The following is an 11686-nucleotide window of genomic DNA, read 5'->3' as shown; positions in this document are numbered from 1 at the left end:
CTTTATATCCACTCATCTGTCCAGCTTCATCCGTCCAGCTTCATCTGTCCAGCTTCATCCGTCCAGCTTCATCTGTCCTTCTTCCTGGCTGAACACACCGTCTGGATTTTCAGGTTCTCCGCACCTCCAGCTTGCTTCCCACTTGTCTGCCAACCTCATCTTTATGAATGGAGTCTGTCAGTATTCAGAGCGACAGGAAAAGTTATTGGCAGAATTACTTCCTTTGTTGTTGAAGGCTGAACAAAGGTTTCCTTTGATGCTCCTTGGCGTCAGTAAGACATGACGCCACAATGAAAACCCTGAGAACTTCAGGGGCACGTCGGATCAGCAAACTCCCAGAAGTCCCCATTCTGAAGTCCACACCAGTCAAACGGTTATGACCCATCATCCAGCGGGCACACAATCTATGTCCTATGCTGTATCCCACCTGACCTTTACCTGAGCCATGTGACCTGCTACCTTTCCAGTGTCCTCAGGCTGGACAGACCCAGAAGATCATGTGTCCTGCTCTGGAGCTTCTGAGAAAAAAACAGATGCCACACGAACTGAATTTTACTTCCTGTTCTCCCACCACTACCCGCCTGTTGATCAATATCCCTAATGATTATTACATTATTAGTAATTTGAAATACGGTGAGATAATCAAATCTAAAAATAATATTCAAAATCTAGAGTTACAAGGTCCTGGGATTCCTCCTGGCCCTTTGACTTTGGCTTATGGTCTGCCTGCCATATGCTCAACGACTGATTATGCGAATCTGGGGCAAGAGCCACAGCCAAAACACTTGTTTTATCAGCAGAGGTGGATAGTTGTGGTTCAGAAAGTTAAAAAAAAAAATCCAGACCAGGATTTTGTTTCAACCGATCAGCTGAGTATAAAGAGTCACAGTTAAAGAGAACTCAACCGGTTGGTTGAAACAAAATATCGGTCTGGATTTTTACTTTCTGAACTGAACTTTCCACCTCTGTTTATTGGTGTCAGCGAGATGGATGAATGTTGGCCTCCTCCTCCTCCATGTGGAGCTCCTTCTTTTCTGAGCTTTACTGTTTTATGCGCTGCTTGTTTCAGGTCTTGCCTTGATGTCTCAGTAAGTTTTAGGTCTGGATTTAGGCTCCTTTTACCTACTTTAGTCTTCCCATCCACACACTTTTCCTGAGTTTTTTTGTCTCCTGTAAGGTAAAAGTAGCAGTTTCTGGTTTGTGTGGTTGTGCAATGGACAAAATGGAAAAGAGTTCATGCCATCGTCTTTGACCTTCAATCCTCAAACGTACAATTGTTGCTCATCTCACATGAAAACCTTGGGGTCACCAGGGACGGATTACGGACCAGGCCAGCGGGGCCGCTGCCCAAAACAATTTGCAACGCTTATCAACAATGTATTTTCGTTTGTCTATTTTAGAGGGCCTACATTCTTTGATCCTCTGCCTACAAGGGCCCCTGACCCTATAGGGAGGGCGTTTGGCTGCCAAGGGCCCTTGAATTGTGGTGGTTGTGGTGGTGGTGCTGGTGGTGGTGCTGGTGGTGGTGGTGGTGGTGGGGGGGGGGGCCCTCGTGAACGTTTTGCCCAGGGGCCCACACAACCCATAATCCGTCCCTGGGGGTCACACTCTCCAGTTTCCCATTACAGATGGTCATGTGGCTGCCAGTGCCCTCCAGAGAGAACTGTGGTTATGAGCCCATCACCAGAGTGGATTCCAGGATTTTCCCAAGCACCACATCCTCTGCAGAAGAGGACGTCTTCATTTTTTTATGTAAATTATCCAATGGCCCAATAAAACAGAAATCAATCCATAAAGAAGTTCTGTGTGAAACAAGCCTGTAAATTAATATTTTTGGAATGTTTTTATTTATGTACTTGGCATTACAGGCTGAATGAACCAAAATTAGTCCCGCAAGCTAAAAACAGATGCAGATGTTTTGAAAAAATATACTGGTCCCTCTACTGGTTTATTCATGTAACTGCAGCACAGTCTTCTCAGTAGAGATAGAGAGAGAGAAACAAAGATCTGTTATATTGTGGAACGTGCATGATTTGTAGGTATTTTCGGTTAGCAACTAATTTGTCACTATAAAATCACGCAAAGTCTCTAATTACAAAGCAGATTTGACACATTCTATGCCAAGTCAATCCACATCCAAAATCATCACATTACCCGCTTCCCTGGTAATCTTCTAGCTAAAATCACAAATGCATTGAAGAATTCACAAATACCTACACTTAGTATAGACACGCACTATTTGGGTTAAAATTAGTTTTTGCCAGGGGCGGTTCTCGGATTTGATCCTTAGGGGCACTCAGTCACCAATCAGAATGTGACATATGTAAGGCGTAATACCCATAGAGCTGACATGTGACATGGAAAAAGCACAAAGCTACAGTCTCACCAAAGGCTCTGCACCCATTTCCTTCCCTGTACTTCCGAGTACAGATTCCACAGATCTTTGAAGCAGAATCTGGTTCAGTTCAAACCCATAAATCAAAGATCAAAGGAGAGCTGGTTGGCTGTTCACTGCTGCGCTGCCGCTTCACAATTCTTGCGCAGAAGATATTTGGGAAATACTAATTAACATTTTGAGGGGAACTGAGACGAAAGACAAGGGGTGGAAGCCCCCCCCCCCCCCCAAACAGGCTCTAACACTGGTTATCACTGCAATCTTTTGAATCCATCGCTTGTTAATGCTTTTTAACATCCACTGCACGTGTTCAAGTGCTGATTGCATGCAGCATTCAGAAACGAATGCAAGTTCATTCCCTGCATTTAAAAAGGTATCAAAAACAAAATTTCATTTCATTTTTCGTCAGGTTTTTATAGCTGCTAAAAATATATACATGGAAATTTGTGCTTTTGCAAAAGCTTGATTAATCTTGATTTTATTTAACATTATTCAGTAATAAGTTAAAGGTATATAAAGCACAATAACATGACATGTTACCGATACAACATTTCCATTTCTAATTGTGGTGCTTTGTCGAAGGCCGGAGTGGTGGTGCAGAGGTAACCACTGTTTTCTCACCTTTTTGGGGCTGGGGTTCAGGTCTCTGCCATGACTCCCTGCCATTTGTCCGTTGACTCCATAACCACCTATTCGAATATGTAGGTACAAATACGGATGGATGCTTTGTTGTGGTGGCTGTGAGAAATGCACTGAACTTCAATGGCTGCTGTTAAATGCTCAGCTTTATTAACTGGTACGATTCCCATAAGAATCAGATAAGAATCCGAGTGTTACGGCCTTTGAGGTGTGGTGCTCCTGGAGAGAGCTGTTTGTTTGCAAACATGCATAGTCACCATGAAAAAGCACAGGTAGGGACAGAGGTGAAGACCTATTTGGATGGATTCTAATTATTGTGTATTTCGTCTACATAGTTGCTTCTCTGTTTGTGTAGGATGAAATTCCTCAATTATATGCTGCTGTAATTCACAGGAAGAGAGTCCCTGCAGTGATACACTGCTCTGTGATGCTAACCAGCTCAAGATAATCCCAGTGTAAGTGTGCGTCCCAGTGTATCGCAATATTGTGCTGAGCTCACACTGTATGAATCTAAATCCACCTTAAAGCACACTGCTGTAGATTATCCTACTTGATGCCAACATCCATCATGGTTTGCCGGTACGTCTCCTCGAATCCGATTGTACGTTTTGACATTTAAGTCTTGATGCTGAGATTAATGTGAAACCCCATGCACATGGAGCATTGATAAAAAAGAAAAACGTAATACAATATAGATCTTACTTATACAAAAAGAATCTATTTCAATTTGTCAAGATTTCTAACATTCTTACATACATTACTGAAATTAGAAGCAAACCGTGGAATATTCCACAAGGTGTTTATGTATAAATCTGCTTACGTGTCATTGAGATTGGATTAAAAGGCAGAATGTTTCAAGCACATCGTGTTTATCTGAGCGTATCTGCAGAGTGCAGTACAGAAGGGTGGAGAACCTGCCAAGAACCACAGGTACAGAAAAACGACGACCCAAACACAGCCAAGAACCACAGGCAATATCTTTCCGTCAGCTGCAATGGAGTAACAAAATGCTGGAGTGAAGAGTTTACGCTGCAGCGTACAATGGAGTTTGCTGCTTTCCCACCCTGCCGTACAAATAACACATTTCTGAAAGTGCTCTGTCATGGCTGTCAGGAATATGTGCTGAGCAGAGACCGTGGGGCACCTGCTGCGTCTGAGCGATTCGGCTGTGCTGGTCAGACACCTGGTTGAAATAAATTGTGCTTTGCTGAAAAATAAGCAGGGGTGTAGCTAGAAATTCTGCAGCCCCCTCCCCACTCCCAATGGGGATGCTTCTTTCTCAAGCAATATGGGAGACCACCCTCTGATGGTAAAATATGCTAGCTGGGGACTGGTCCATCACCTTAAGATTTCTCATTCATTGTATAATGTCTCCTGAGCGTGTGACTTATAAGTTGATGTACTTAAGGGCCTCTATATTGCTGGGCCCCTGAATCTGCCAGGGTATCCATGCCCATTCTGTGGCCCCTATAGTGTTGGGCCCCTGAAAGTCCTAAAGACCTAAGGGAAATTCCAGCCAGTTGGCAATTTATCTCTTTTTACCAGTTTTTTCAATGCAGCATACAAATGAGGCGCACAACTGTATCACTGGCCAGGTCTGTCTGCGCGGCTGCATCTGCCTCCCTGCATTACGTGATACATGTGATAGGCTCCAGGTTGTCATGTGACCCTTCGCAGGAAAAGTGGGTGAAATGATCAAAGTGAGCTTATGCATGACTTCGCATTAATTCAGCGTCATGGCTGCCACAGCTGTGTATATGGGGCAAGAGCATGCAATTCTTTAACTTAGCTGCGTTTTTTATAGTCCTGGCAATGGTAAGTTACATGTGCATAAGACGATCACCTACATGTATGTATTGGCTGCACAAATATAAACAATGGGCAGTGTAAAAATATACAATTTTAATGTTAGATTGGAGCTCTTCGTGGATGGAAATGGGAAGTCTGAACATCCAAAAGTACTGCTTAGCACACCATGGTACAATGAGCTGGTGGCTAATGGAAAAAATGGAAAGATTAATCTCAAAACAAGATCCACGCTTTGCCGGCTGGGAGGTGGTCCCTCGTGGATTAATTTGTGGTAATGAGCACATTCATCGTTAAGTAAGGATCAATGCACAACAAAGCTGTGTATTATGCGTTTTTAAATGCGGAGGACAAGTATATATAAATGTAAATATGTTTATATACATTTAGCCATTGCATTCATTTAGCTCCTCGTATTCAACTTTTAATTCCATCGTATTTTTCTTCCAGTTCCAAAAAATAGCTCAAACGGCCCACTAAAGGTCAAATCGTAGCTTCCATTTTTGCGGCTGATTTCGAGCTGTGCACAGATTAACGACATTAATTTAATCATCTGGGGTTTGTGGCAGATGACTGTTGACGGTGCACTTGTAGCCAAGTATGTAGCCAAGGGTGTAACCTAGGATGTAGCCCAATGTGTAGCCCAGGGTGTAGCCTCGGGTGTAGTCCAGTGTATAGTCCAGCATTCTTACTAACATTCCTTCCAAGATCGAACACCGAATGCGGCGCGACAAGGCAGTTCCATTTCAAAGGCTCCTTCAAATGCAGTCTAGAAATGCGTCCGTCCTTTCATGCTCTGTGAAGGATGCACCAACTCCTTGTGTAAATCTGTGACGTCTAAACAGTCACTTCAGTGCGGACACCAAACTGTAGCTTAAATTACACTTTCTGATTGACTGTCTAGGAATAATGGCTTCTTCTGTTGTCATATTCAATGCACTGACTAAACCGTTTTCATTTTGAAGGTGTTACTGCTCATTTCTAAATCCAACTCTCTCTGGTGGCCAGGTTGAGATACCGCATGTTCAAAATGTGCCCATCTACCGATGAGGTCAAACTGCATCTGAAAATAAAGGAAAGTAATAAATTAATCATTTAAAACCAAGAAGGTTAAATATGCGTAAAATTAGATATATTTTCACAAAGAGAATTTTTGCAAAATCTTTTAATATGCATTTTCCACATGTACATACATGATATTTAATCAATGAGTATCAGTATTAGGTAGAGTATATTTATTGACACGTTTTATCATATTCCAATATGTAGCAAACCGTGTAATCTCTGCATTCCTTAGAAACATGTCGTTTCCATAATCTCATTAAATATGAGAAAATAATGATGCTTAGTGCTACTATCATACTGAAAGCAATGTAGCTCCAAGAAAACTATCCCAGTCCCTAATACTTGGTCGATTAAGTAAAATCAGTTATAGTGAGTCATTCCAGGACCTGTATAGAGGGGCCCTCTGACCCATACAGTTACAGAATGCAGGATAAAGTTGGGATTATCAGGTTACTTGCAATGTCGTTCCCCATTCCTTTGGTTGGGCTCCATTGCCTGAACCAGAGATTAATGCAGTTTTGTGGCATGTTGGGGGGGGGGGGTGGCTTATACTTCCTTATTTCAGAAAGTGATGTCTCCACTACATATGAGGGCTGCATGTTTTCATTGTGTTGTATGAGTTTCCTCCCACAACCGAAAGACATGCATTTAGGCTAACTGGTGCAATGGTGTGTGTGTGAGTGTTTGCGTGCATGTGCTCTGTAATGGACTGGCATCCTGTCCGGCTTATATGCACGATTTGTTCCATATGTTGCTTGGGAAATTCTCCAGCCCCCCACTCATGTCCTTGAACTGGATAAATGGTTGGAGGATGGAAGGCTGGAAGGTGCAAATGTTTTAATTACAATGCATACTCACCCTGTACAATATAATCTGCTTCTGTGGATGTGTGGCTGTGAAGTGTGATGGGGTGGAGTTCCTGCATGCTGACGTTAGCTTCCGTTGTGCTTCGTGTGAACGGCCGTTATGTGTGGTACCCTTAATGCAATGCTTCGTATGCAGATGTATTAGTTATCTATAGACAATCACACGGCACTTGATCCTACTTCTGATAGGATCTCTGTGCACTTTTTTTCTGCAGATACATTTCAGCATGAATTTTTCGAAAAACAGAACAGAAATTGTGTTATTTTTAAGTTGTTCATGACCCTGATAATGCATAAATAGACAGGACAAATCGTACAATTTAATTTGTTACTGAGGAAATGCAACCATTCAGACATCCATCAGTGCAACAAGGTGTTATTCAAGGATTTGATCGTTCGGGGGGTTAAGCCCCCAATGAGAATGTGGGATGTGACAAGAATTAGCAACTAGAAATACATCGACAGCTGAATGACAAGGATTTATTACATTACTAACAGCTGGTGACATGTGATAAATCCATAGCCTCTCCAATGGTGCCGCCTGCCTTTCCTTGTACCTCTCAACACTGGAAGCCAGGGAACTGCAACGTGGAGGGAAGGAGTGGGAGGGAAGTCTGCTGAAAAGGGGATCGCGAAACGCCAAATGAATAACATTTTTAGGGAGGAAATGCCGGGGGGGTGAAGCCCCCTAATCAGGACCTAGAACCGCCTGTGTTTGCTGTTAATTCCACCGTAACGTTTAATCCGATGAACCGTAACATATGTTATCACGTTTGACTCTTAGTATTCACACTGAAGCTGAAAAAAAAAATAAGTAACAGCTTTGAACTTAATTTATTCAAATAATGCATGAAAAGCAAATAGTTTGAATTACACTGATTTACACATTGAACGTATTACATTAAATTACCATCATATAAATAAATCAATAATTAACATAATTGTAACAGTATACTGTAGAGGGGAGAGCTCCGGGATGCAGGTATAAGTATTTATATTTTCCCAGTTAAGGTGTGATAGACCTTAATTCACAAGCTAGAAAATTCTAGCTTGTTTTAAATAACATGGATAAGGCATTAAAATATACAGTAGGTCATTAAATAATAAAACATACTTAATTTATATATGTATCAAAACCTTTATAAAAATATGCAGAAACTAGGCTTACATTTCATAAAGACCGAAAATCGCAATCAGTATTCTGTCCAAATCTTCAGAAATAATGATTTGCTGTGTATAGGACTGGTACATACAATACTAAATACATATGACAATAAATCTTAACCCTTTTAAGAAACAAACATATCATTCAGTATTATTCGTACTAAGATTATGTAATTAAGCATATTAGTGTGATGGATGCGCTTAAGTGACAAATGTACTCGGTCCGATAAATTATATTAGAACATTAATTACAGAATTTTTTCCGTCCTTATTACTACCACCGGAAGGAGGGAGAAGGATTTGTCAGGAGAGACAGGGTCCAAACAGAGATCTAATACCTGCAAGCATCAACCCGACAGCTTCAGTAATAACGATCATTGTCTCCATTGATTTGAATTGAAGCCTTTAAAGAAGTATCTATTTTCTTCCGTTTCCAAAAATGTAGCATGACTGTGATACAGTGAAGATGATAAACTGTCGTTAGTCTTGTTTATTGTCCTTTCATCCTCCAGTAAAGATACTTTGTAAATACTTTGTTACAATGACCTGTAGTCATGTAACAATATTTGACATACTGGCCCATATTCCCTAATAGAGAGTCAATGAGGAATGATTTTAAATTAAAATAAATATGTCAACACTAATTCAGTCGAAACATCTTATAAACAATACAGTGGAAAACAATATATATTTCAACAAAAAATATGAGTAAAATATGTTATGAAAATGATGTTACCAACATAAGTGCCGTGAGAGGGCAGCCGGAACACAAATCGATGGTCAAAAGTTGCATCTTGAATTTCTTGAGTTTAGTTTTGTTGGATTTAGATTGTGTGCAGTGGTTCTTCCTGTCTTAAAGACTCTTAATTTTGGTCATTTTTAATGAAAAGAAAAAAATATATAGCACAAAGTCCTATGAAGCCCTTCACAAACTCTAACACGTGTCTATTTGTATAGGAAAAATGTATTCTTTGGAATTGAAACGATTCTCAGTATCCTGTGTATGTCTTTGTTGCAGAAATGTTCTTCCACTTTTTCGTTTTGTAGACGGCAGATTTCTTACACAGATTTACATGTAACACGTGCTTTTGTCTTTGACTGTACTGCATGTCGCTGAAGAATCTGAAGAGTGTCGGCATCCAGCAGGTCTTGTGTCAGATGGGATCTGGGCCTTCTGATGGACACATTTCTGCATCGTGGGGTTGCTGCGTATTGAGTTTGCATTTAATTTTGTCGTTTCTAACGCAGAAGGTTTGTCCTTGTTGATTGCTGAGGCGTCGCGGGCTTTGGCAGGACCGTGAGCATCATGCAAACACTGCACCCTTGCCATCAGGAGATTTCTGGTGCCCCCCCCCCCCGCCGAGGCCCCTTCCTCCTACCCCCCCCCCCCCACCCCCAAGGCTCACGCCACACCCACAGCACCCCTCACTGGCCATCACATGATATGGTTCCATCATTGCTGGCATGTGTGGGCAGTGGTGTGCCGCGCTCATCCACGCACCAGCACTGGCCCCGCTGCATGCCCATGGAGGACCGGCACTGTAACGAGAAACAGAGCACCGACTCAGTATCACTGAGGCACCACTGAACTCCCCCTGTGACTCCTAAAATGAAAGCACCCCTGATCACCTTCAGCATAAGCTTCTCTTCTGTGGAGCAGTCTATTTCAGGTGACATGGGGGACACTAGATCACTCACTACCCCTGCCCAATCCGGAAGAGTACATTTACGGAAAATGATCACAAATGCATTATGTGCATCTTCAGAACAGCGTCGCTACCTGTTTCTTCCTGTAGAAGCCACGAGTGTCACAGTTTGGGATGTAGATGTCACTGTTGGATGGGAAGACAGTGAGCTCCAGGTGTTGCAGCAGTGCGTTCAGGAGCTTACGGCAGGGCGCCTGGGAGGCCGAGATATGGAGTGAGAGGGACATGGAGAGGGAACCATGGAGAGGGAGCAAGAGAAGGAAGGGTACAGTGTCAGGCTGCTTGCTGCATAATGTAGGTGAACGTTTTAGACATGCCTGGATCTGTCTTTCACCACAAGACTTGGAGACCATGTCACATGACACCTGAAACTAGGGTCTGCCTGAGAGAGCACATGTTATTTCATATATCATTACTGTCATTTAGGACTATAATAACAGCGCAGATGATAAATAAAAGCAATTAAACAAGTTTGCAAAAAAATCAAGATTTAAAAAAGATCACATGAATGATTGAATTAAAAAACACATGAAACTGTGACCCTTGACCTTGACCAGGACAAGTGGCTATGAAGGTTTGTGAGGAGATAAGGCAGAAGAGGAGACACAGGCCTAACCTTCTCCAGGTCGCCATTGTGTGAAGGGATCCCACCTGAAAAATAATTATATGCAGTCTTGGTTATATTTAAACTGACTAGAAACGCCTATACAGCATTGAAGTAGCTTAGCTGAGGAGGCTACAGTGTGACTGTCCTGCTGATGCAATGACTTCTCTTGAACAGTAGGTGGAGCCACTTGCCTAACACAACAGTATTGCAAAGTCGTTGAGTACATACGATTTCAGCAGGTGCCTCATGAAGCCCTTTATGCTGCCTTACGGTTCTCCTTAAGACCTTCATTTTTCCACCCAGACACATATAAATTCAAGCACTGCGACGTTTTATACATTCACGAAGGGTCTGATTCTGTCACACTAGCAAACGATCCCAGCTGACGGCGGGTAAGATCCCTGCGATCGCTCTGCCTTCAGATAAAACTCCGTTAATGTGCCTGGCTGAGAGGGAGCTGGCTTGAGGTCACACACACAACCCGTTTACAGACAGCGCAGCCAAACGTCAGGATCACAGCGCCCCCAAGTGGCTTCTGACTTATGGCCAGATAACCTTGAGCAATGTGCCGTCGCTCCATGCGTTTTTCCTTGAGTAACTTGCCGGGTAACTTAAAGATCGCTGTGGGAGGTATGACTCTTCAGAACTGGCAGCACATCTATTTACTAGGTATGACTTTGGTGAAAATAATAATCCCCTATTAAGCTGCATGCAGCCTGCAACCACCCCAACGGCAAATCAGACTAACGCCCTCTTGACCCGACATTGACTTTGGCTTCAAATGAGACGTCTGCCAGAAGCGTCACCTTTCAACATGTGCCATACCTGTGAGATGAGGCCTCTCGGGCGGGCTGGCTCTGCCGCCTTTGGTGCAGATGCCCCTGCCTTGCAGCAGGGATTGAAGGGGACTGGTTTCCTGTGCTGGTGGCATGCAGCGCAGTCCCTTGGCACAGCTCAGTGTGTAGACCCCGCAGGGCTCCCCCAGGGCCAGTGTCGTCGTGCTCAGGTCTCCTGCCGGGTCCCTGGGACCCTCAGACTTCCCACAGGAAGCGCAGGCTTTGAGGAGGTGCGTGTGAGCGACGCCAGACCGGACTGCAGACACAGCACCCAGCACCAAGGTGAAGGCCAGAAAGTCAGAGAGGTGAACCATCCTGCCCAGAACTCTTAATCCTCCTCACACTGAAGCAGACGCTCCGGAATATTTGTATATATTTCTTAATTTACTGAGTGGAATGCTCTTCCTCCTCCTCCTCCTCGTTCCTCTCTGCTGCCTTTCTCTCTCGAGAGAGAGCGAGAGCTTCACCGGGGATGTTCAGCCTGTTCAGACAAGAGGGACACAGGAATTCCCTTCTGTACCTGGGAGTACTGATGGCGCAGACAGCGGAGGAAGACACTGGGAACGCCGGCTTTTAAAGATCTGAAAGGTGGAGAGAGAGAG

The 11686-nt window shown here is 43.3% G+C and overlaps 1 protein-coding gene across 1 annotated transcript; it reads right to left on the bottom strand.

Moving 5' to 3' along the window:
* Window positions 1-9335: 9335 nt before the first annotated feature.
* LOC125723620 (insulin-like growth factor-binding protein 3) lies at window positions 9336-11642 on the bottom strand. The gene is made up of 4 exons (XM_049000375.1): window positions 11074-11642; window positions 10258-10292; window positions 9716-9835; window positions 9336-9474 (listed from the first exon to the last, which is right to left on the bottom strand). Exons 1-4 carry the CDS (start codon window positions 11396-11398, stop codon window positions 9361-9363), a joined length of 594 nt encoding a protein of 197 aa, XP_048856332.1. The 5' UTR covers window positions 11399-11642; the 3' UTR covers window positions 9336-9360.
* Between the last annotated feature and the right edge of the window lie 44 nt (window positions 11643-11686).

This window comes from Brienomyrus brachyistius, unplaced genomic scaffold, assembly GCF_023856365.1.
Source record: "Brienomyrus brachyistius isolate T26 unplaced genomic scaffold, BBRACH_0.4 scaffold50, whole genome shotgun sequence".
Lineage (NCBI taxonomy): Eukaryota > Metazoa > Chordata > Actinopteri > Osteoglossiformes > Mormyridae > Brienomyrus > Brienomyrus brachyistius.
The sequence above is the reverse complement of the archived record's forward strand: the minus strand, read 5'-3'. Positions and strand labels throughout refer to the sequence as shown.

What these genes read in the sequence shown, in the direction of transcription:
- LOC125723620 (XM_049000375.1), bottom strand. Translation starts at nt 11,398, where the DNA reads ATGGTTCACCTCTCTGACTTTCTGGCCTTCACCTTGGTGCTGGGTGCT. An exon ending in ACAATGGCGACCTGGAGAAG is followed by an intron (nt 9,836 to 10,257) that starts GTTAGGCCTGTG and finishes TCGGCCTCCCAG; the next exon opens with GCGCCCTGCCGTAAGCTCCT. An exon ending in GCTTCTACAGGAAGAAACAG is followed by an intron (nt 9,475 to 9,715) that starts GTAGCGACGCTG and finishes TTCTCGTTACAG; the next exon opens with TGCCGGTCCTCCATGGGCAT.